This window comes from Temnothorax americanus, unplaced genomic scaffold (assembly GCF_048541705.1).
Source record: "Temnothorax americanus isolate GAGA-0224 unplaced genomic scaffold, ASM4854170v1 Scaffold9, whole genome shotgun sequence".
Lineage (NCBI taxonomy): Eukaryota > Metazoa > Arthropoda > Insecta > Hymenoptera > Formicidae > Temnothorax > Temnothorax americanus.
Genome location: NW_027509812.1, coordinates 1,342,800 through 1,370,036, shown reverse-complemented (window position 1 = coordinate 1,370,036; position 27,237 = coordinate 1,342,800). Strand labels below are relative to the sequence as shown.

The 27,237-nt window shown below is 39.8% G+C and overlaps 1 protein-coding gene across 11 annotated transcripts in view; it reads left to right on the top strand.

Moving 5' to 3' along the window:
- LOC143908149 (RNA binding protein fox-1 homolog 2) overlaps positions 1–27,237 on the top strand; it is a 270,571-nt gene that overhangs the window by 194,170 nt on the left and 49,164 nt on the right. For 9 of the 11 annotated variants that reach the window (XM_077425520.1, XM_077425521.1, XM_077425516.1 and 6 more), the window contains 2 exons: positions 9,336–9,428; positions 22,171–22,225. In XM_077425520.1, the coding sequence (XP_077281646.1) occupies positions 9,336–9,428; positions 22,171–22,225 (148 nt within the window). The remainder of the gene's footprint in view (positions 1–9,335; positions 9,429–22,170; positions 22,226–27,237) is intronic. The other 2 variants (XM_077425524.1, XM_077425523.1) reach the window with 1 other exon arrangement.

Below are 27,237 nucleotides of genomic sequence, written 5' to 3'. Positions count from 1 at the left end.
ATATCGGGTGCGTTCCACTTATCGCTCGCAACGCTCGTGGAATTATTTCATCCTTGTTGTTTGTCAAATGTTAAACAAGGACGAAATGATGCTCGCGAGCATTGTGAGCGATAAGTGGAACCCAGCCATCGTCGTTTCAAACGCATCAGCCGCGCGGCGTACTTATTAACGTTGATTTTGCCATTAGGGAAAGTCATGCAATCGTTTGTACACCGTACAAATTATGGGCGAAAATCCTATCGAGAACAGTAATTAGCCTCATCGAATGTAGCAACGCTTAGAATATCGCAATTCTTGTAACGAGCGTACGTTTCTCCGATCTTTGAAAAAACGCGATTTTATCTTGCGTTCTGTCCCGATTTTAATCTCAAGCTCGATATCGAAATGCTCGGTTTGTTGCTATACGTGTTATTGGATTTGCCGTGCGCCGGAAATATTCAAACCGAGAGAGAAACTTACTTAGTTTCTTAAGAATTTAAGAAATAATATTTTCTTATTTTTGCTCTATATAATTAGTTCTTTTTTTTTATAAAAATCTTATTATCTATTATCACGCGTTTGAAGGATTGCCCCAAATTACTTTATTTCCCGTTGAAAGCAGACTATACTTGCATCGGAAAGGATGGAGAAATTTTTTTATACGCGCTTCTCAATTTTTAATATATTTCGCAGGAAACACATTCTCGTAACTCGCGGGCCGTAAAAATATTCACGCAACGAAATACGCGTCGTTAAGACCGAGTGTCGATAAGAGCTTGACGGCAATCTTATTGTTACGGGCGTCGGTGAGATAAAAGCAAACAAACGCGCGCAATTCTTCGCTCTCGCGAAAGAATTTTTGCGACGAAGGAAAGAGGAGGAAGAGGCGGAGCATTTCTTAATCAAAAGGGTGCAAATTGCGCTCAAGTGCTCCGCTACTTCTTTCCGCTCGACGCTGCTGGGGTCTTTTACGGGCGACGCGCGTGCACACACGCGGGACAATGACCCGGCGCGAAAAGAGGGAAATTATTCTCAATCGTTCTTTCAGCGACATCTGATTTTCACTGATGATATATTTGTTCTTCATTCTTTGACAAACGTTCGCCCGTGACTAAGCACGCTCGATCGACCATGCAATGGATTGCATTAATGGTGCCGATGGAGACACGCACTTATCGTGCTCTTTGGTTTGGTCATCATGTTCCTCCATGTAACTCTTAAATCATCGTAAACACGCGTTCCATATGGTCGAGAAACTAGTCCTCTCATTCACAAAATAAATTGTGCCTTAAGATTTTAGGTATCGCTTGTGTTTAAGTCCTTTGTCACGTTTATCGCTAAAACTTTCTGTACAACGAAATAATATACAGTAGAATTGTATTATTTTACAATACATTTCCATTCTCAGCTTTTTTCGCGCGGATAAAATAGATAAAATGTTGCAACGATGTTTTATTTACCGTGAACGTTTTATGTAAAATACATATTTTTTATTTTATTGTGTAAACATTTGCAATAGTGAGTTAATTCAATCAAATAGCTTTGTGAATTTTGGAATTGTATTTACTACGTATTTACGTTGGGCATTAAAATATATCGTTATATGGATCACGCGAAAGAAAACAACTGGATAAATTTTTTTTTTGATTTTTTAATTTTTCTGCCTATCACATAAAAATGTAAATGAGAAGCACGTGCAAAAGCTGCATGAGAAGAGGTACATCAATCCTAGAATAGACTGAATATGACGGCTGACGACCGCAAATTACATGGAGGAGGAGGATGCTGAATGCATCGACGCCATTAAGCGTATATTGCATCGCGCTAGATATTCTCGAGCGCGACACAAGTCGTTAAACACGCATGACCGCAAAGACCGAACGTGGTCTTTTGATATCGCGCATCTGCAAGTGCTTTCCGCAAGTATTATACTTTCCGCCGCGCGGAATTTCGGTGCTCGTCCGGCACCTTTCAACTGCGTGAAATTCCAGGTAATTAATCGACCGCATTACGCCTTTTGTTTCGCGTTGTCGTCTGTCATATTTACAATTGCATCATATTTTGTTGCGTCGAATGGGGAAACTTTATTGTTACCGCCGGCTGATTAATGAGCATTTTCTCGGACGCTTAATTAATATATCGCTTCCTATTTTCAAGACAGTAAATGCCCATTTGTATCGCGTAATTGATGGCTGAATGCAGTTTTCACGAGTCATTGATTTATTTGACTAATTATAAATTGCCAAATTACATCAAATTACATCAAAGACATGATGTATTGACACAACATATGACAGATACACGGAAATTTAATATGAAATGTAACCAATTATGTTTAATGATTTTCTGTATGTTTTTGCTTTTCATTTTCGTCATGCGGGACATATATATCGGCCATTTTCTACATTTTTTAAAGCGAACAAGAAATGACAAATCCCGAAATAGAGTCGCGAGTCGCGAGATAAAAGATTGGCGTAGAATTTGTGGCTGCATTATTTCGAATTGTACACCGCAACGTGGCGTGTAAGATGACGATCTGTGAGGCATAATAATTATGGCTGGGCGTATCGGTCGTTTCCGCGGCCGCGAGTGTATGTACGTGCGGTTAGTTGTCGGCTCTAAACAGCCGTGTAAGAAAGTCGTGGCCTTCTTGATAGAGTCCCTGATTAATAGCGAACGTGCGGCTTCGCTAAGCAGGCCACCCTGAAACGTACGACTTTGAGTGCCTCGCTGAGAATAATCAAGCTACATACCCGGGCCGCGAGATTCGTAGCGACATTGCGGCGTGATTGATACTACGTGTAGTTACGAATTCTGTCACAGCGAACAATATGGAAGTCAGTTATTCGGAGAGAGTGTATTATTCAACTCGAGATTTTCCAAGTTCGAGTAGCTGTCGATTTTTACGAATTTTTTGTTTCATCGGTTATAATTTCACGTTTTATCGTTGATTGTATCAATTATTATAACATTCACTGTATACCTACGTACTTCACAGTATCTGTCATTTTACTTGATAAATTATTTCTCATTAATAGTGAGAGTAGTATTAAGAGGACTGATGCTAGTACTTATATAATTATATAACGTCATCATATATAATTATATAACAATTATGTCTACTTGTTGCGCTGCACGAAAACTTAAGTGTGCATTCTATATATATCGTAATTGTCGAAGGTTTCAACGTTAACTTCGTTAATAACGTATAGAGGACGCGATTGCTCGTGTTCGCGAAATGCGCGTGTTTACGCGGAAGTAGAACGTACGTACGTTTTGTATCGCCCACTTAAGGAGACCCCCGGTAGAATTCGCGGTGGATTAATTGCCTGATGCTTGCTCTCGAGTATCCGCGTTGTGCACGCCAGCTGCAATTTTCCGTACCCCGATAAGGCTTTAAGGAAGTTTTCGCCCGGCATCGCGATTTCCTCGTCACGAGAGCGCTGCGAAGCTTGAAACATGTAGGAAATACGAGTGGCTCACCGCTGGTTTCAACTCGCAATGCTCGTGAAAATTATTGTGGGAAAAAAAAAGCTTTGACGAGAGATTTACCGCATACGATACGCTCGCATGTTACTATCTTTTCCGATACGGGATTGCAAGCGAATGCAAAGTTACGTTCTATAAATTATGATGCGCGTCTCGCGTTGGCTGTTTCGCGCAAAATACCGCCGATCATTCCCCCCGATCGCACAAATAAATTTGTATAAAATTTTCGTGCAATCTTATTACCACACATTGTGTCCTATTATGACTTGACAGTTCAGAGAATGGGTAAAACATATTTATAAATATAATTGTGAAGTGTACGAGAGCTTATTTATTAGTGTTACCATTTTTATATATAAGCTCAATAAAGTTTCTTGCAAAATTAAAATTTGCATTCAGTATCGAAGAAAATTATAAAAAGTAAAACTTTATAAAGAGGATATCTGATCTCCATAGAAATGATGTATTTTCTGATAACGAATTTTCAGATACATCATCATATCGATGTATAAATGAGACTTTAATGGAGCATCTATTAAATTTTATTTTTTCAAGTTTTAATTTAATTTTTTGCATCTAGACTCAGTAAAATAATCAGTGGAGTTTTAATATGCCAGATGCGAGAGACAAAATCTGTACTTGCAATGGTTGTGAAAATTTTAATTAAATCAAGGTTGGAAAATATGTAAAATAAAAATTAAAATAAAAACTTTCGCGCATTATTTATACCGCGCTTTGTTCTTAGTTAGTCCGTTTTCTATATTCGTAGATTTTCCATTGGAACCCATATTTCGAATTTTAAATTACGATTTCGACACATTTCTCGTAAATATTACGATAATAATATCGCAATATTTATAATAATAGGACACGATGATTTGAATATTTCTTTTCTTTTTTTGTTCCACCGAACCGAGAGGCGACCGAATTTCGCTCTTCTAAACTGTTAACGGTTCCAAATGAATTCATGGCTGCGCGATGAAAAAATCGTTACGTATGCATTGGATATGCAAATAAATTCTGCTACGGTTTTCGCGATCCGTACCTTTGCTCTCGAGTCCTAAAAATATCTCGACATGTCCACGCGATCATTAACAGTAATTTCCCAAGCGAATTTTTATCTCACATTCGAGTCACCGTGGTTGAAACTATAGCGTTACGAGAAACCGGCAGAAGTCGTGAATTGCAATTTTATTACAATGTCGCCAGAGCGATTTATAAACATTTTATGAATAAATATTTGAGGAGTGAGAATTATTTTGCTGAATGTCAGACATTTTTGAATTAGGTATGTATAATAGAGAAGATAGAGATAGGAATTGAGACACACCGATATGACTTTTGACCTTTTGAAATTTTTAAAGTTTAATAGATTATGCAGGATATGTCAGACCACTTCTTTTTATGTATTCATGTAAAAACTTTGTTTACGTATTCTTCGATCAATTTAAAAGAAAGATATAGCTTTACTAAGAGAGAAATTTATAAAATTCTCTGTTTAATTGTTTACATCACTAAGATGCACTTATCTTAATATTCACTACTTCTATAATTTGATTTTATATACAACAGAGCGAAGAATGTAACGCATATTTTCTATACTTTTTTTTTTTACGTATTAACACTTTGAGTGCTAAGTTGATTTCGGCATTGAACGTAATAAATCTTAATACATTATTTTAATATTTTATTGCTATTTTAATGTCTTAATAAAATTTACATTATTCATTTGATGTCTTAAATTAAATATTCAGTAAAATTATTCTTAATCGGGTAAATAAGACCATCACTTACAAATGGATGATGGGATCTTCGCGGAAATTTACGCGTCGCCTAGATGTGAGTGGCATGGCTTGAAGTATTAATAAATATCCTAGTGTTAATAGTATTTCGACAAAAAATGCAGATCCGTGTCAGTCATTACCAATTACGAGCAGTCATCGGACACACTTTAGTTAAAGTGATGTTTGCTAAAAAAAACCCCGGGCATGTCAACTTCCCGCGTTACCCACGCAAAGGGCTCAGCCATATCGTTAATTATTCGCGGCGGTCTGTTGTTCTACGACGTCTATTTCCGGTTACAAAGGGAATCCCCCGTTTATATAATCTTGTCTGTCTGCATGGATCTAGTTAACTCTTTGAGGCGCCGCGGTCCCTTTCATTCGACAATAATTGACATATTGTTATATACCGAATTGCGTTAGTCTAACGAGACTTCAACCGCAATTTAATTGTCCATTTGTGACAATTATCAAATTGTTGAATCGTTGAATGCTCGCATTTATTGATCCGCAGGCGATCCTTGGAGTTGTTGAACAGCTATTCATTACACGAGTTTCGTAAAATTGTTTTTATCGTTTCTTTACGTTCTTATTCTGTACTCATTATTCGATAATGATTGGCAAACATCGATTATGAAGAAGCCATTATCAAGTGCTTGGTGGCGCGAATTATTAAAGACAGAGATGCCGGATTAAAACTAACAACCTTAAAATATCGCAGACCCGACCTTTGCGCGCGCTTAACTCGAGTCTTGCCACGTCCGACTCATATAAATCGCATTTTCCGCGGCATTTCGAGCAGCGAACGGTATCCTTCGTCACTGATTAGAAAACTTCACGCTTCGCCGTTTCGCTCCGGCCGAGCCATTCGCCCGGAGCCGTATTTGATTTGGCTTTAATGCGATTTTTCGCGGTAACAGCCGCGATTCGTAACTACTCCCGGCAACAGCTCCGCGATCCAAAGAGAGCGAAGAAACGGATGGCGCGGCGCGCCAAACTCGATTATCCTGCCGTCCTTTTTCACCCACTGACGAAGAAGAAGCCGCTATTCCGTTAGCTTGTTCCGGTCTGAACTTCGATTAATCCTTTTAACGATAAAAGCACCTTCGATTTTAGTACCGCACGAGCCGGTACCGGTTCGTATAATAAAATATCGCAGAATTGACGCAAATTTCTGGCTTAAAATACTTAGCAAAATTGACGGTAGTTGTAATTTTTATTTATTTTTAGGAGAAATTAAACTTCGATTTGTGTTGTTGTTAAAAGCACAGATTTGGCAGATTATATTTAATAGGAATGACATAAGTCACGATAAGACCGATGTGACGTTATCCGGAGAAACGCCGTTAAAATTGACGTTTCATGACAGCGCAATCAATCACGATCGCTTTTCCTCTATCGTACTATCGTGCTTGCTCATGGTTTTTTAACGGATTTCTGAAAGTCTTAGGAAGTCATTCACACATATTTCCACGTGTTACTTCCACGTAAAGAACCATTTTTTTACGTTTATGGGTATAAATTAGTAGAAGTTAGAAGGCATTTCAATGGTTCTTTAATATGTCACTTGTAAATTTTTTCAAATTAATTTTTTTTTTATAACAATAATCTCAGAAAGAGGGATTTGGTACTATATAAAGTTAAATCATGTGCTCAATTATCAACTTCTTGATGAAATTTGATTTGATGCGTACTTCACACAGTTAATACTTCAATTTATTCAGTTCTACAACGTAACGGCCTTCTATATCGGCCTTCGGGTATTGCGAAAGTTAATATAACAAGGTCACGATGACGGTCGACGTGCACTCACGTCTTCGGTATTATTCTGGCAACTTCATGAATGCGAAAGGGAGAGAGAACTTACGCTCTGATAACGTTCAACTCAGTCGACAGCGGGTTATCGCGGGGCGATATCTACGGTGGCTCGGAGGGGGGGGAGGGAACTTGACTGTGCTCGAAATGAGCGGATACCCCGTGGCAGCGCAATCGATCGTGCTCTTCCTTCGCGCGGAACTCGCGTTCTCCGCGACGCGAGATAGCGTGCAATCGCGATGCGTGAGAGCGTGCCATGTATATCGATTTCTCTCTCTCGAGGAAGTTCCTTCATTCATATACGCCGCGCGATATCGCCGCGTATATTTCGAATCGAGAAAGAGGGAGGGGCTCGCCTCCTTCCCGACAACGATCACGATTCTGATCTTTTTTACGCCTCCCGCTCGATTTCCCGTCGTCCTTTATCGCTTCTCAGCGTCGGCGGGGAAAATCCACATGCGCGTATACTTACACACGAAACACTCGCACACACGACACGCTCCACGCTCTTCCTGTCTTCCACGTTTCCTCTTACATGTCCCCTTCCTGTCAACTTTGTTTAATTTCTGTTTTTTTTTTTTTTTTTTTTTTTTTTTTTTTCTTACACGCACCTCTCAATACAAGCAAGAGTCTTTAATGATATGACGATGACCGTGATATGACATGATACGATATGATATGATATGATGAGATGATTAATGTGACCATGACCATGATTTCTTACCATGATTTTTATATTTACTTATTTGTTGCACGTTGTTTGGTGCGTCTCCGTAAGCAGTATGAGGCGCTCGCAGACCCCCTGGTCGTCGACATTTCGAAAAAGTGCCCCTAATTCCCTGAAATAATAAAGAACTTGACGTGCGAATGTCCCCGCGATTTCTTCGACATTCTAAAATTGACTCTCAACCCTTTCAAGCCCTTGGCCCGAAAAAGTAAGAACCTCGTTCTTCAACATCTCGTCGTCAATTGCAATTTTTGTTAAGATCGAGACATCAACGTTACGCATTTTGTTAATCAGTACATTGATTCATTAATTTACCGTTTACCTTTATACACATAATTTTATGGCAAGATCCAGGCAACTATATGGTATTACGCGATTGAACGTTTCAAATACTTTTATGTGACATTTAACTTGTTAGTGATCGCTGATTAAGTCTCTAAAGTCGATTCGATTTTCTTTCGGTCATTTTATACCAGAAACTCTCGATTTTTGTTTCTGGACAACATTAAACGCGCGGGTTCTTAGAGTTTTGTCTTGAAACTCCGAAATAATGAAGCGCGGATTACAGGATATGAATAAAAGGATGGATAGCTATTCGTTTTAGCTTTTGCGAATAAAAGGAGCGCGAGATCGACGGGAAATAACAAAAAAAGGAATACCCACGAAAGCCTCTCTGTCGCTTCGTCGCGTCTCGAGGGAGCCTCGGGAATTAATTAGAGTGTCTCGCGCGATACATAACGGTCGGAGAGGGAGACGACTATTGTGCGTCAAAGAAATAAATAGGACTGACTCTGATAAGAGGAACGCCGGCAGGGCTGAGGGTGATGGAAGGGTTCAAAGAGGAAGAGAAGAGCACAAAAGAGCTGGCCGGTGTTGCCCGCGGCGGAACGGAAGAATCGAGTTTTCTGCGTCTTTCGTCTAGTCCTCAATGAGAACGGGATCGATCTTCTACTCGATACTCCGTTTTCACGACGATACGCGTCTCGAAAATTTACTCGGAGATCGGAAAGAGAAACTAAATGGTCAATAAGAAATATCTCGCATAATTCACAGTTAAACGCGACGAATCTATACATATTTGTATCTTTTGACGTGACAATACGGATCTCTAATTTGAATGTTTTCGCATTAATTTCAAGAAAAATTCTCAGAACTTTGATAAATGTAATACCACAGTAAAATATAATGAAATCGACGGTAACGCGCACGGTCTTTACCACATTAAACGAATGAAATCGTCGTAGCGCGAGAGACGGGGGCTGCTTTTTTTCACCTCCCCGACGTCGCGTTCCGACGATTCTCTTCGGAGAATCCCCCATACATATGTGCACCCTTTCCCGTCCCTCGCCCTCGCCCCCTACCCCCTCTAGTGTGTACATATATTATATGTACGTAAATGAGTATATACATATACGCGCGCGCGTGCTACATGTGCACACGCGTGCGAAGACGAAATGTCGGCCCAGCCAGTCGGCTTTTTGCGAAGCGCTGGCAGTCTGTAAGTTGAGTTTAATGCATGTTGTTTTGTCTGTCCTTGCATGCAGGGATTCGGTTTTGTAACATTCGCAAATAGTGCTGACGCGGACCGGGCACGTGAGAGGCTACACGGCACCGTGGTTGAGGGCAGAAAGATTGAGGTGTGCATGAACTTTCTTATACTTATATATATATATATATATATATATATATATATATATACACATATATATATACATCGCCATTAATCTCCATTACGAATAGATGTAATCTTTTTTCTTTCAGGAAAGTCGCTCGAGTGGGCGCATTCCTCTTCGGAATGCGCGCACTCGTGATGTGAAACGGCGACCACGATGTAAAGCTCGACTCATTCGATTACGCGACGGATTCATAAATCCATCTCTCTAAGTACACGTTTCCGTAATTTTACGTCGAGTAACAGTGGTCGCCTGATAGCTTTAAGTCGTGCACTTCGAGTCCCGAGTGTTCATCTTCTGCGTCCATTGCGACTAATATTAATAGACAAATTAATTGGTCATTAACGACAAGCGAAGGATCATTGTTAATCCTGATGTCGATGAAATATCTTTATTTATTGCGAACGTTATTTGCATTCTGGAACATAATAATATTGATGTCGAAGAGAGATGGACATTCGCGACGCGAAGGCCGTTGATCTAATTGTAAGAGACTAGAATAAATCGCTATGCGATTGAAAGAGACGTCAGGCTGACGACGCAATCGTAGACGCGACCGTTTTACGAGATACGGCTACGATTTGAGCTATCGACAGTCTACATCACGATTCGACGGAGCGATAATTAACAAGACGTGAGTTAATTTCACGGGCTCGAGAACAGATAGAGGTAGATAAAGAAAGAGAGAGAGAGAGAGAGAGAGAGAGAGAGAGAGAGAGAGAGAGAGAGAGAGAGAGAGAGAGAGAGAGAGAGAGAGAGAGGAGGACAGAGAGGACGATCTCGGATCGCAGGGGCTCGAGAGAAAGAGATTTCTCTCGTGGCCTGGATCAATCTGACTGATGGCCACTCGTGGATCCACGAGTGGCACGCGAGCCGCCGATTGGCGAGGCTCGATCTCTGCTCGAGGGCCTCGAGTGATCCACAAATTCTCTTTCCCGATTGGCCGGCCACTCCGTCGGTGAAAATTGGTACGCGGGAGAAAGTCCTCTTCGTCTCGATCAAACGAGCGATGATCCGTTCGCCGGATGGATTTTGCTCATATTGTATTCGCGTATTTATTCGCCTTTTCTCCTTTTTTTTCTCTTCTCTCGTTGTTTCTCTGTTGCGGTATGGCCTTAATCTATTCAGTTGCACACGTGCGCTCATGCGAGAAATCGTATATAACTTCACCTTTTCTCAAAATGTGTCTCGAGCTCAGAGATTATCTTTGCGTCGTCGAAGTAACTGTATATCCCGTACGGTAGTTGATTTCGATAAGCACCGTCGGATCGACCGAAGGTAAACGAGGTGATCGGATATGGCAACAATTTTGTCAAAATAATACTTTAAATTTTCACACTACTTACTTTATATGTATATATGACATACAACATATATATAAAGTAGAAATATATCGTAATGACATACCTAAACAATTTCATAAATTAATAAATAACTGCATAAATTTAAATCGATAAATCAATTGGTTGACATTGCATTCATTCGCTTTCTTCATTTTGATTACATTCTTTTCACATAGACATGCCATGCAGAATTCTGAACTATAAAATATATATAATTAACGATTAATAGTAGCTATCTAATGTGCAGTAAAATAATTTCGCTCTTGCTGAAAATCTTCATATATTTTGGTAATACGGTAAGATTTCGGTTTTTGATTGTCGCGTGCAGTTTTTATAGCTCTCGGCCGACCACGCGACAACCGCAGCACCTACTGCGTTGATGCTGATATGAAACAATAACGGTTCAACCTAATTGTACAACTCGATTAATTATCTTCTCATGGTGGCTGGAGCAGCTTGTCGGGCTCGTACGCATCGCGTAAACCAACGCTTTAGCTTCATTTAGCTAGCAACCGCGTCTTCGAAATATATCGTTTAATATTACGCAAATGCGCGCAAACGGAGGAAAGCTTTCGATTATATATTTTACGTGAAAATCTATTTACTTCACTGCACCGATAATTCATTCTATAAAACTTGGTATATAGCTGACGAGAAGATTCATTGCTATTTTTTTTTTTTTTACATTCGAGATTACTGTCAAAGAAATCGCATCCGATAAGATAGCGCGTCTTATTGCTTTTCGGACGTAATAGGATTATATTCTTGAATCACGGCCAGTGATTACTCCTTCGGATTCTTCGGATTTTTTCCGGTTCAATAATACCGTCCGTTTGATAAGGCAGGCCGTCTTATTGCGCCTTTAATGGCTCAATTAAAGCTTGAAAGCCCGACGTTTCTGCGACTCGTCGATTTACTGCACCAATTGAATTCTATGGCTCGCGATAGTTTTATAAAATTACGCGAATTTTCAAACGGGAATTTCACGAGACGAATATATCTTTGTCTAAAATGTCACATATTTCGAAAACCGTATGACAGACAAGTTGTTGCCGATCCTTCTGCCTCGAGAATCTTGGTAATACTCAAAGCGAATAAAAAGAGACGCATCAGGGTTGCTTGTCAGCGCGGATTCAGAAATGTCACATCAAGCTGTCATATTTTAAGCGCCAGCTACAAATCCGCGCTGTTAGTACCATCATCCTTGTTGTAAGATCAGTCTTGTTAAACGAGAAAAGGAAAGATCCGCGTTGGCGGCACCCCGGATGCAAAGTGAACGAAGTTGAAGGGGTGGACGCGCTCGAAACAACGCGATAGTCGTCGAACGACGAGTAAACGAACCGCATACAAAGGAGCTGGAAAATCCGCTGGTTGGATAATCCGGCTGTTGTGTTGGGTTCGGTTACCATGGGAAAAGAGAGTATAACCAAAAGCACAAAAGCTGTACAAAACGAAAGACAATTGTAAAATACGGTCGTGTCTCACGCAGATCTCCTGTTGTTCTATAGAGAGCTTCTCTGCGCGAGAGAAAGAGCGAGTAAAACGGTAGAAAAGAGCGAGCGAAAGACTCGCGTACTGAATAGTCGATTGAAAAATCTGAGAGAGCGAGCGAAAGAAAATGAAAGAAAGAGAACAGATGGTCGATCCGATGGGATCGATCGATCGGGCAAACGCTGATCGTGGGACACTGAGGGGGCCACTGAAAAAGGACCTCGCTAAGTGTCCGAAAAGGTAAGGAAATCCATCGCAGCGGAAATCGTTTACCGGCAAAGCAAAGACCGGACTCATATGTGTACGATAAAAAATACAACTCGCACTGCCCGCTCTCTCACGAGATACACGAGAACCGTGCCATGGTCGATTTTCACTGGTAGATTAAGCTTTTTGTTTTTCCCCCCTTCCCTTATTTTCTTTTCGATTACTTTTTCACACTTGTTTTGCATTTTAGCATATGTGAATGAAATTTTTAACGGCTTTTTTGTCAGACCTTTATCGGAGTGTACTCCTATACACTCCGTAGTGACGAAGTATTCATTTCAAAAAAGAAAATAGAAAAATTGTTCGTTACATAATTTTTATAGAGAAAATTGTGTTTCTGCAACACAAAGAGATATTTTAAAATTCGGAAGCAGAACGCAATTGTTGTAAATACTTCGTCATTCGAATTTTATTTTTTATTCGTCAATTTTGTATTCACAAAGAATTTTTTTTATCTTTTTCGACCGGCACACGCGTAGCGCTTTTTCCTAAAATAAAATCCTACTTGCGATATTTATGATGTAACTAATAAATATATAATACGTTTAGAGTATATAATACTAGCGTAAACTGTGTAGATGTGTAAGGATGTAGAACTCACCAAAACAAACGCTCAAGTACTTTCGCAAGTGGCAATCGAGACAATCGGAAAACATCGCGCTAATTACACGTTATAATGGCGCAATAATGACGTTTCTTCCGCGAGCAATTTGCATTTTATTTGTACCTTACGATCGAGTTTTTCGTGAAGAGAAAACTATCGTATGCAGGTACGAAAGATCTTTGCACCGTTGCCAATTAAAACGCGAGAGTGGTTTTAAAACGATTATATCTTGTACGTCATCACTCTTGTGTGACGTTTGACCCGTTTCACTCGAGCGCTAAGCACTCAGGCCCTTTGTTGAATTTTCTAAGAGCCGTCGTAGAGCAAGAGGTTAAAAAAGAGGCGTGGACGCTGAAACGCCAGGAATAACGAGATGGCAGGGAATAGTAAAAAGAACGAGCTCTAACGAGAATTCTTTTACGCGTAATTTTCTCACGAACGTGGCGTAGCACTTTAATTGCCGAAAAGATTAGGGAGCGATCTTAAATTAGAGACCGCGCCTTTTTTCCGGTTTTTCACATTAATTTCAAGCCAGCGAAGTTCCAAAAAGATAACGGAATAAAAATTTCGCGACGTTCGGCAGAAATTTCTCCGAAATTCACGGGGGGACCGATGTATTTATTGTAACAATTTGCGAGAGGAGGAGGGCAGAGAGATTTAAGGGGACGCACAATTAGCCTTTTGCAAATCTCTCGCAACGTCCCTTGAGGGAGAGCGCGGCACTTTATTAGTTAATCTCCTCTGAGAGACTTTTTAATTGCCGGCGCAACTTTTTAATGTCCGGATCTCTCTCAAGCTTTAAATAATTCCGGACACTAATCCGATTCAGCGACTTTGGAAATTAGACCCCCGAGTGAGACGGAAGTTCCAATATCGAGCGTTGATTGCATCGATTAGATGTGCTATTTCGCGGTTTTTTTTTCGGTATAATAAGCGTAATTTGGCGGAGATTGCTTTTTTACGGATCAGCAAGCAGCAGCGCGCTTTACGCATATTCGCATATTTAACGCACAATTTAACGCGCTCTTCGACGAGCAGGAGACAAACTGGTGAAATTTAGCGTCGTTTATCGATGTATTTATTCGCGGCGTTCATCATCGATGCATTCTTATAAAATCGATGGAAAACGTCAAAGTGCTGAAATACCAAGGAGAATTAATCGAAGAAATTTATGAATATAGAAATTTTAGATACGGGAGAAATTTATTATACGCGCGCGTACATTATTATCGGTACACCTACGTCTAATACCAAGTGTCTACGATAATGATAATAAATATTAACGAACACTAATGCGAATGTTGCTTCGCGTCTACAAATTCCCCGAGCGTAACTCCGAAGCACAAATTCGCCGGAAGCATAATTCATATGGGAAGATACGCGGAAGTACGCGCGGCTTGCTGCAGCCGACGAGTATTACGGAACAAGGAGAGAATATTATTTCCCGAGCAAAGCGGACTTTTGCTTGCTCGTTATTAATTTCTAACACGCGACGGAACTTCTTGTCGTTGGACACGCGCGCTTCGGGTCGCATCGAGTTCATCTATCGATTTCGCGGCCTTTTTCGTTGCCCTTGTTCGCTATCTTCGTCTCTTGCCTCTTCCGCTCGTAACAAGAGATCGAAGACGCAACTTCCAGGCGGAAACGTACCGTAAAAGACAGGGCTTTTGATAATCGAAGAGTATCGAACGAGAGGAGATACTCGCAGAAAACTGGATGCTGTTTGCAGACCAGTTTAAAGCTCGCCGTAACGCTTTTATAACAAGAGGCAGATGCTCGCGACAATCAGCGGATATCACATTCAATGGCTCATTATCTTAATGAACGTCCTTTGTAATCGTCGCTCCGCATTGTTCCGCGCGTTGATTCGTTACATCTCGGAAGGCTCGACTGCCTTCGTCCTTGCCTTGCGTTAGACTTTTTTTTTCTGTTTTCTTCTTTTTGTTCTTCTCTCAGTTTCCGGATAAGAGCTTCTTTTTGAGCGAGCTACGATCTTCACGAGATTGAGTTAGATTGAGTTGAGATACCTCACAATAACTTCCGATCTTTCATAATCGCGTTGGAATTGAAGTGTTTTGGAAAACCGAGCACGTAGGCAGGATATACTCTTCGATTAAACGCGATGAAATTTTCTTTCTCTCTTTCTCTTTCTCTCTCTCTCAGTCTACTATTATGAATTTTTGATTTTATCATGGTCGACAAGTATATGGCATTCATTTATCTTCGACCTTTTGCATTTTCCTGCACTAGTGGATAGCGAGTTGAGATTATGATGATGAATCTTCTTGTCTCTACGTTCCTGTCTGTCGAGATATCACCCGAGCATTTGTCTCTGATAAAAAAACTCGAGTAGATCCGTCGATAGCGGGCAAAAAGCGTCGCGTGTATAGCGGAAAATCCACACAGAACATTTGAGCGAGTCGATCGAGCGGTTGATAAGTGCTTATGGCAGTTCAGCTAAGGAACAGCCTCGAATGCATAATCCAACGCGATTTATTGCGCGCCATGACAAATGACACAGAGGCTGCGGAAGCCTGAAATTACGTCGACCCACCTAGGTAGGCGAAGAATGCAGATTAACGAGCAAGAACCCGGTAAGAGAGAAAACGGCAAGAAGTATATCGTCGAAAGAAAAGCGCTCTTGCTCTTAGCGCACGAAGCTGGCATTCCGGGTTGAAGCCGCGCAGGGGATAATGACGATGCTAATACCGCCGTAAGACGATCTAAAATAGACAGGCGAGGTATAAAAAGAGGTACGACGAGCGGAGGACGAATAAACAAACGTACCGTGATGTAGCAACAAATGTGCGAGGAATTTTAGAACGTTTCCCGCGCGTATCTAAAAAAAAAAGAAGTGAAATAAATTTGAATATATAAGTAATGAGATGAACAAGCAGAATTACTCCGACATAATCGTCAAATAATGCTTTCACGTGAACATTATGTATATGTACTATAATTTACATAACCAGGAAAAATAAATGGATCACTTACGCAAGGGATATAACATTTACAGTATCCTTGTGAATTATATCATCCGTGTCGAATTTTTTGCGCTTACGATCGCGCGATGAACGATACGGAAGGCAAAATGAACATTTTTAAGACTCGAAGAGCTCATGTACAACACATCGACATCGTGAAAGATCGAAAATTATGGTTGCTGCACGCGCGACATGAATGTGATATAACGAGCTTGGCCTTGGCGAAACGACGGTAAGGGGTCGGAAAAAGCTCTTCCTGAAGATGCAAAGGAGTAGTCGACATTCTAGGTCAACGACGACGACAACGACGATGCCGGAGGGTACGATCCTTTTCGCAGTAACGTGCAAACATAGCACTAGCAAAGGCAGATCGACGAATCGGCGATTAAATCGCGCATGAAAAATTTATACAAGGTTCCGTGAACAGAATTGGAAAGGAACATTTCCACGACCACCATTTTATAACTCATTGAAAATTCAACCGTGATGAAGACCTAAAGGAAGAGACTGTGTGTATAAACAACGTAACGAATTTCTTGAAATTATAATCGCGCCGCATGTTTAAGCAATATAAAGAAGAACAACCCATCTTCCTCTTTCCGTTATATTTGTAGAAACTTACAATTTTGCAACAATATTCATCCAACTGCAATTATAAATTATTTTATTCTTCGCGTCTGTTTCTTCATCACTGCAAAAATCCATCTCGGAGGTAAAATTCGAATCGTATTTTTTGAAACAAGGAGAAATCTTAAATATCCGTATATTTTTCGCATAATCCTGCAAAGTGCGTCATGTACCCAGTTAAAATGCTGCGCAAGCAAGTAGCAGCTCGGAAAATACTCGTGAGAGTTTCGTAACGGATTATAAGATTGCAAGCGGGATTAAACGGTGCGCGGCGGCGGGAAAGTCTTCAGCTGATAACGCGAATGAAAGCACGGGTGAAGGAGCCAGTTCTCCTCCATTAGGGTCACGGGTGTAGCACGGGTATCGGGTTAGTAAGCAAGCAAGATGACCAATAGAGGGATGGGAAGCGGGATAGAAGTAGGACTTCGATTACCTCGTACATTTTCGCCGCACGATCCCAACACGACCCGGTAGAAGCGACGTCGGGTGGTCATAGGTTACGTACATCGCTTCCGGTATTAACGACAGGTTACTTTACCCTATGCCCTCCCCCTCGAACGGTCAGCCCCGCAGTCTGGCGCTGGTCGAGTTTTCGGCCTTAGCAAGTCAAATTTATGCAGATGTTCGCTCGTCGAAAGCGAACAAGCGAGGCTGCTCGAAATTTCCAAAGTGCCATTTCGCTTATTCGACTGGCCGCCGGCCTCGAAGGTAACTCCTAAGTCCGGATCGAGCCTTCTCTCTTTCGAACCTTCCCCCTCCCCCCGTGGCCCCTAGGAACAAGATAAGTGCTCGGGAAACGTAAATTCTCCGGGCAGGAGTTGCCGGAGAGAATCGCGTCGATCCTTCGAATGCCGATCGTCCTTGTACGGGTCTTGATTAATGCGACCATTTTGCCTTCATCGGTCTGCCGCCCGTAGCCAATTGCATCGTGCGATGGTGGTATTATGCGGGATAGAAGTAAATGGTATTTCATTAAGCTAGGAGAGATAGACTTTTTTTGTCTTTTTTTTCTTAAATTTTTGAAGAAATTTTTGTCCAAAGAATAAATCTCTTTCTTGCATTAACCTATTATTATCAAGAAATATGTTTTTGTTGCACAAGTTATTGCGCAGGTTTAATTAGCGATTATATAGTTATCGCCACTTAATGTTAAATATGCTTGCGTAACTCACAGTTTTATAGTCTTCTACTGTAAAAATCGCACATAATGTGAACATAAAGCAGCACTTGAGATTAAATATGTGATAACGTTGACCAGAGAACGTTCTGGGGAAAAACCTGTAATATTGATTTACGTATAATTTTAGGCGGTACTTCACGCTATACAGATAGTGGCATAACAAGGCCGTCGATGCACTTTTTCGCTGCAATCCTGTCGTTTGCATGTTATTCAGTGGCCTGCATCCATAATTTTTTCCTTGCCGAATCAATAAAGTCACGTAAGACCGTGACTGTCTCTTTAGAGTCTTCCTCGGTATACGCCGATAAGATCCACCAAGGGCGAGAATGTGATATATGGAGATATCGATCTTTTATACTTTTATCTCGATCGCTGAATTTTATTCGATGCGCTTATATACGTGTGCACGTATAATGTCTATTCCCGGCCTCAATTGAATCGAGCTTAATGCGCCAGAATTAACCGCGTTATTAAAAATAATAGCTCAACAGAAATATTGGCCCATTTTATGATCGCTAAACAATAATTCGAATCTCGCAATTTATATCTGCATTTCGAGGGAATATCAGAAAAATTATTTAACCGCGATTTTATTTTATTGTCTCGCATTATTGCTACAATCCATATAATTTCGAATCAACAATATTATATATAGCGTTTTACCAAAGTGCGCATAAAGGAATACAAGTGATAACACCCAAAATTTAAATTGCCCGTTGGTGTCAGCTTGGTATCATTAATATCAGCAGGTATAATTTGCAAAACAATCGGTTGACTCGGGTTATACATCGTTCGCGGTACTTTCCGTCGACTGAACTCTGTTGAATGCAATACACTGATTTGCGAGCGCGCGACACGCGCAAACAAAAATTCGCCAGCGTGCCGCAATTGTTTGACAGAAACAAGGTGGCTTACGCGTGGACACGCTTGTTTATTATCGACGTGAATCGATTCACGCGATTCGAACATATTCGTCGGTTCGTGCTTCGCTTATTTGTTTGTTCGTTAAAGTGTAGTCGAACGCGATTTTTGCAACGTTACGTTTTGCAGCATCGTGCACAGTGGTAAACTAGACGCTGGCAAAAACTGAATTTAAAAAAAATTTACATAGAAAATTCAGATGCATTTTTTGGACATTTTTATGGATTGATATAGGTTAAAAAAAATTATGTAACTATCACAATAACTTAAATATTTTACAATTTTTATCACGTATTATTTTTTGAATTTTCTACTCTGAATGAATGATGAGGACGTCGTTACGTAGCGCGAAAACTTTTGTATCTTCATCCGACTCTTACCGTCCGTTCAGCCTCCACTTTCCAATAATGTTCGTTTAGCCATGCTCTACCTGTGACGCGAGATGTACGGTAACTACCAAACCTTCGTTACCGGAAACAAGATCGTAAAATGCAAATTGCTCGACGATGCACCGCGCCAGGCCGGGCGTGATTGGCCTGAATAAACTCCGTAAATCGCAATCCTCATAAGAGTCAATACACGAACGCTCAAGATGCGTTTTGACTACCGCGAATTCGAGAAGGAGGCGCGATAGAGATAATTTTTAATTCACCGTTACCTCTCGATTACGATTGCGCAGCAAAATTACGTTTCGTGGAAGGTCTTTCAAGAAGCGAAGTTATGATGGTGTCATTTAGAAAGAACAGATAGATTGACACAAAAATTTGATTGACGAATAATATTAACACCCCTCATAAATTGCATTACACATATGCTGAGCAAGTAATTATTACAACTTTTATTTTTATATGTATTCTAAACAATATATACTCTAACTTATTTAATTTATTAAAATATTTTTATTTGTTATATAATAATTAAATCTTCATAAACAGCCAAATTTCATTTTATTTACGATGGAAAACTGCTCGAGTAAATAAGGTATATGCTAAGAAATTCAAAGATCAACCGAACGTTATTTGGCCACGGCTGTCGGGAAACATTTGTGCTGGATCGACATACGTTTTCGTACCACGCTTCAAACGTAGAAACGTCGCGATGTCGTACCGTACGGTATGATATCGCAGATCCTTTGTGTCTCGATAGTATCCCCGCTGAAGTGGGCGCAAAGTGGGACAGGAAAACGAGAAGGCGGGCGGCTGGTTGTTAGGTAGGTAGGTGGAGGATACAAAAAGCAAAGCAGAAGAACCCATGGTAAGCGAAGCGTTCGATAAAGAACGAGAAACAAGTCGCGATCCACCCGGAAACTTGTCCCTTTTTGCCAGACGCGAAGGTACTTGAGCGAAATTGAAATAATCGGAAATCGACGGAAGGCTTGTGCCATTGTTTTCTCGGTTACGTTGAGAAGTAAAGAGAGAGGAGAAAGAGAGAGAGGGCGGAGGAAACCGGACAGATGCGAAAGAGCAATCGGTTTCTTCTTTTTTATTACTTTCATTAAACTGTCCCGCGAAACTGATATCCGTAAAGCGTATAATAAAACAAATTAGTTGCGCTTTTCGACATGTTTGACTTTTATTTAACCACGTCGTCGTGCTTCTTCGCTCTGCTCTCTCTTTCTCTCCCTCTCTCAACAATTGACGCGCATGTAAAGCTCTCTTTGCGAGTCGACGAGATTGAACGCGAGAATTGTTCGCACGCTATTTAAGCGTGTATTGTACGCGGCCGTTGTATTAGTTACGGTACGCGGTGCGACTAAAATCGTTTTATTGTCGATATTTAGCTCACGGATCGATACGCCAATCGTATGCAACATTGTAATGCTTATTAGAAAGCGACAAATAAACGTAAGTTACGTAATGCCAGGCATTGTCGGATAATATATCGTCGATCGTTACTAGAGCGTTAAATTCGTCGACCGCGAAGAATTTTGCAGTTTCAAACTTCTGAAATAATGCCAACGCCAAATTTAGTAAATGGTATCTTTTTGTTCTGAAAATAAAGTTGTGATAGGTTTCAATCCAATTCCAAAAATATATATGACGTGTAAAATATATCTGATGTACATTTATCATTCGAATACGTTTGTGCGGAAAAACTATTTATTTCAAATTTCTCGTTCAATTTTTTTATCATATACATCGAACAATATTTTTTCTTTATTTTAGAAGTTAGAAACTGTAAAAGAGAAAAATCTTTTTTGCTTTGAAAAGAGATTTTTATATATTGTTATCTATATGTTTATTAATGTTAAGATAAAATATTCCTTGAATTCGGACGTATTTTAGTTATATTATAATTGATACGTGAATTTGATAACCATTTTTTTTATGTACGTTTCGTTAAAGTCACAATTCCTGAATTATTTTTTAAATTGATAAATTGATATTTGTTTGATACATGCTTGATTGCAAATTTACGTATCAAAGGCCAAAATTGAATGGCAGAAAAAATCTCCCAATTCAAGTGAAAATTTGTATAGCGTTTGCACGTTTGAAGCACCTATCGTTGTGTACGTACATACAACATACGACATACGCAATTTATGTAACCAATATAGCGTGAAACAATGATCACCATTCGTCGAATTTGATACGTGAATATAATTGAAACGGGTCGCGTTAAAGAAAAGCAATCAGAGGAAAATAACGTGCAATCGCCTACATAATTTTTAATCTTTTATTAAACATTACTCATAATTCGCTTGTTCGATGCAGGAATATGTATGATTATCGCATTTTGAACCGAAATTACAATTTCACGATGAATAAAGTCAGAGCCGCAGAGCTGCAAATTGCGCTCTGCAAATCCGATTCCGCATCGAACAATGCATATTTGATTACAGGATCCGCGCGCGCGGCCCCGTGAGATTGCCAAAGTTTCTCACATTTTATTCAACTCAGGCGTATTTTCTATGACTTAACATCGCTTTTACGCGACCGTGATTTGTTCCATTAATGGGATAATTATTGCAACGTTCGTGAGTATTTCAATGGAAGCTCCTCCACATAGTTTTTCCGCTGACAATTAACTTTAATTAAATCGTGTTATTGTTTAGGACTTTTTGAATTTAATTGGTCGCTGATGGATGGCAATTTTTCAAAGTTTTTTCGTATTTCATGCGTAGAGACTGTCATTCAAAGATTCTTTTTTTAAGGATTTTTAAGAATTTTTCGGTATATAAAGTGGCTACGCGCGGATCCTGAAGATGGGCGATGTTAGTTGGAAATCTCTTATTATAGTTTGGAAAAAATTCGGTTATTCTAATACCTGCTTATTCTTAATTCGACAGGTGAACAACGCAACAGCGAGGGTACAGACGAAAAAACCGCCGACGGTGCCGAACGGTAAGTGGGCCGAAACTTTCTTATTACTTTTATCTTCCCGTAACTTTTGCTCCTCGGAGCTTTCTTCCGAGTCGCTTGATATAACTGAAATGCCCCAAGCTATGACAAGGTTCCATTAGAGAACCTTAAGCTTAAACATCGTATATAGGGCATCCTGCGTCATATTACCGAGTTATATATTGGTAAAAATATTGGGAGTAGGAATATTTTGCAAAGAAGAGTCGTAAATCTGAGCAGATATAATTTGATTAGAACTTAAAATCACTTTTCTTGCGGTTAAGTTTAATAATCGAAAAATTCTGCGTATCGCTTGAATAAAATGGAAGCTATCTTTCTTAACGTGGGATTATATTCAGATTATATAGTATTGATATGAATTATGCTTGCGGGTATTTGATACGTGAAATTGAAGTTTTACGGAACGTAGCTGAAGCTCTCGTTAGAAAAATACGACCGTGCTTTTGAAAGCGATTCGTGCGAAATAGCCGATCGCGCGTATTGCTCGCACACGGGGGCCGGCGGTCTATCGTATGAAATAATAAAAAAATATAGCTCGTATATCATTTCTATCATACACGATCTATGCTGTACAAACGTCGAGCGTATTTTTCCGAAGAATATTGCGCGAGAAATATACATTTTCTATAATACATTCGCCGACTTCGTCGATGTAAAGATGCAAAAGTCTTCCCTTATTACGGAATAAGACGAAGGAAAGCTTCGCAGGGCGTTTTAAATTCTGCGATTTTCTTTTACACTTCTATTCCGTGCATCGCAATGGGAAATTTGCTCAATGTAGGCGAACAAAAATATTCTACATGGTTACACATATACACTTACACATATGTTCTATATATATTTTTCGTTTCAAGAATATTTGATTTAGCTATGTGAATATAAAATTCAAATTCAGTATCGGAAAAATGTATGTACACATTTGCATAGAAAATCTTGAGCGTAAAAAGAGTAAGCTGCTTTCTACATGTTTTATTTACCGAACAAAACATTGTAGAAAACAACTTACTCTTCGCTCCGAGAATCAATAATGGAATTTAAATAAGTAATTAGTCACGTTTGTAAAAAAAATTATAGAATTCGGACTGACTCTTTAATAAACATGTCGTGCAAAATAATTTCGTTAAATTAGACATATTTTGTACTGTGCTCACGTCCATTATGAGCGCGACACGCGTATAATGCCAGAGAACTGGATTTTAAACTAAATCTAACCTCGGTCCGGTCGTACGACCCGATTTAAATTGCGGCTTAATCCGGATTATCTGACGGACCACCAGCTGCGAAGAGAACACGTTGCAAATATGTGGTATTACGTAACCGGTTAGTGCTCAAATAGGCTCTCCGCTGATTACACTATGAAGTTCTTCAGTCTGCCAGATATCTTTAGGTCACAGTTAATACCTAAAAGCTTTGCAAAATTCTCTAAAACTATACTTATGGGATATTTGTAAAATTACATGGGTTTCACAAAGTGATTAGTTAACAAAAGTAATTAATTGTCAAGTACCGAATGCTCTAAAGCAGTGTACAATAAAGTTAAAACAGAATTCTATTGTGACATCTGTTTATGACTGATTAAAAAGTTTATATATAACGTTATGAATTAAGGAATATTTTAACACAAAGGAGATAATACCAAGAAATGAGAAAATAATATATACATCGTAACGACAATAAACCTTTAATAATAAATGACATTGATAATAAGTATTTAAAACTTTTTGTTAGACGACTGATCTTTATTATCTTTTTCACAACTCTTCTATGTATTACGTATATGAATCTTTAAGAAGATTAACCGAGATTTACGTTGACCTTTACATTGCGGGTCGAAGCGGCACGACTTCGATGTTATAAATAATCGGCACTTAAAACAGTAATAACGATTGGACGCGCGTTGCCAAGTGTTTCCTAACATGAATATAATTCTGGTCAGCGGGTTCTCGAGTCCACAAAGGACGCCGAATGACGTCGGCGTCGATCGGCACCTCCAATTATAACCGCATCTATAACATAATCTCGAATCAAACGCGAACAGAAAAGTCTCTCAAACAACGAATTAACTACTTTGTAACTTTATTTTTCTCATGTGTGTGTGTGTGTGCATTTTTTTATTTTTTTTAAATCTCTAAAATGTAAGTTGCAGTATGTAATTATTGTAGCTTAAATTCAACAGACATTCTATTTTAATTTATCGTTAGATTCTTCTTGCTTGAATTTCTTAAATAAACGTCATCAAGATTGTCGTTATTTCTTATAATTAATCTCTTCAAATAATTCTCGATTAGGAATTTGTTTAAAATAAAAATTACGGCAAAACATTCGTGCCATGTCTATCAGTTTCAATATGTAACATAAGGCCGCTGCGCGTTTGATATCGCTGTTGCAATGCGTTCGCCTGGCTTAATTGCGATCAAATCAACAGGACTTCGTGTCCAGCGACTGAATTGATTCTCGCCCACGACGTGGCAACGTCCTATCGAGTGACGGCTTGTGTGTGCAAGGTTTAATCCTGTGCCCACGCACGCGACATGCAATTATCGGAATGCTAAGGCTCGCGCCCTCGAGGCGCGCTCGGAGAGACGTTAAGATCAATTCGGGCCATTTGGCGCGTACAGGTGCGCGCGTGGTTGCGACACCTCTAATAACCGATTCGACGACTGTCGATTATCTCGATGGAGTGGAATGGCCGAGACACCCCGCGCCTCGTGACAGATCTCTCGCGTTTGACAGTATCGCAACAGTAGCCGCGGTGTCGCAGCGTTGTCACAAATGCGGTGCCTTGACATTTTTCAAATGTTTGCATCTAACTTTTAATCGGTGAAAATGTAATAAGGTAACTTTGTTGAATTTTTTAGCTGCGAGGCATCGTGATTAAATTCAAGAAGAATAGAGAAGTCACTAAGCGTGATGAGAAATGTTAATCGCTTTAAATTTAATATTTATTCCATGAATTTTTACCGCGCACTTTCTCTCTCTCTCTCTCTCTCTCAGATGTTGATAATATTAAAAAGAAAATAATTATGCAGATCTTAGAGTTGATGTATATAGATGAATAGAATGTGTGCGATTAGATTTCTCATTATGCTATTCTCGTTTTTGTTTAAGAGAAACAGGAATTAGTATGGCACGATCCCCGTGTAACTCGATATATGTAAACGCACATTTAATTCGATCTATCTAGTTTACACGCGGTATATAATTTATGTAACATATTGCATTAATTTTCCGCGTTTGTGGTAACCATTTAAAAATGCTTGACATATGTTACGGTCTGCAATTACATAATTGTACGCGTGCAGTCTCGAATCGACCCCATTGTAAAAGTAGAACACGTCTCTAATTATAGAGAAATTTATTGGGTGACAAATATAGCTCCCGTAATCCGCTTCATTATATAGTCATTATAATTTTCGCTCGGGCACCACGTGCCTTCAAAAATAAGTTATTTCTGCCCTGCTGACGTAAAACAAAATTTGTGAATATTTTAGCAAATAGTAACTTTTAGAACCGATCCAAGTTTTTCTATCCTGATAGTGTAACGTGAATAGCCGCGTCATCTCAAGATTATTTCTATCGTTCTGAGACGTGAAGCGGCAATTTTAACAGTACTGTATATCTTTGGTTAGCTGTTTCTAGTTATTAAACCTGTGCGATGTACCGAGCACGTTGTTTTTGCAAGTGCAAAACCGCAAATTTATTTCACCTCCGGCCATGTGGGCTCTTTCTTGTTCCCATACCTCGCCGACTAGCTTTTCCACCTCTGGTACATGTTTTTCCACCCTTATATATGTCCCGGATCGACAGGATTTACAGAAGCCGAGTCATAAAAATTGCATACTTGCCCCCGTTCGTCCCACTTTTTCTTATAAGCAACGATGCCACGGTCCTCTCAATCCTCTTAACTCGGTACCAAATTTACCGGTGTTCGACAAGTTTAACGTCCGCCTGAAATAATTCGTCTCTGCAACTACATTAAACGCAGCAAAGATGTAATTTTATGACAATTGAAATTTTTAATAAAAAATGCGCTTTGTTTAAAAATTAATTTTAATATGCAAAACGCTTGTCTCTCTGGATGTGCACTACGTTATGATTACATCCGCGCGGTGTGTCCCGGTTTTTACCATTTTAACGCATTTTACCGCGTCAAGCAACGAGTTAACATTTTTATTTGCAGTAGCGTAATCGTAACGGCTGCGGCGGAACTTTTTCGATGATACGAAACGTCGCGAATATTTAGGATCACGACATTTTCACCCTGCTGTGCTTTATCGTCTCCCCGTCGCCGTTTGGCAGCAGCTCGCGTTTCACGGCGCTTCCGCTCGCCGCTTTCGTGAGAACACCCGGTACTCACGGTACCGGTGATGTCTATAATTTACGCAAAGTCTCGCTGCTTATTAATTGTCGCGTAAATAACGCCCCGGCCGCGTGGCATGCATACATTTGCTCGCGCTCGCGTGGCGCTCACCCTTCGTTCTTTCTCTCGTTTTTCTTAAATCGCGTTACACGCTTCTTTTTTTTTTCTTCTGAACGTACCGCGCTCTGCCCTTCGCCTTACTTCTTTCCGCGACGAGAAAAAGCACGTTGCAACGAATGTGCAACGCATCAAGATATCGCACGTAATATTTCACTTCCGCGCGGTAAGAAACTTTACCTTCGGTTAGCTTTTACTTTGTTTCCCCGCGAACCTTTTCCTTCTAAAATCGTCTTCTTCGAAATTGCGTGTCTCTTTTTTCTCCTCTTCTTTTCCGCATTGTTTCTATTATTATGTCAACACCTTAGCGTTCGCGATACAATTTTTGTAATATCTTTTTCCTCTTCATCATATTGTTCTACTTTCTCCCAATAAGAAATATAAGATATTTGGTGCTGAAAAAATTTTCATTCTTTAAAGGTAGAAGATTCTCGTTTTCTCTTTTTCCTCGTTTAATAATGGGATTATTATTACCTAACACCGCACACTTTTTACAATTTGATTTACAGCTGTGACG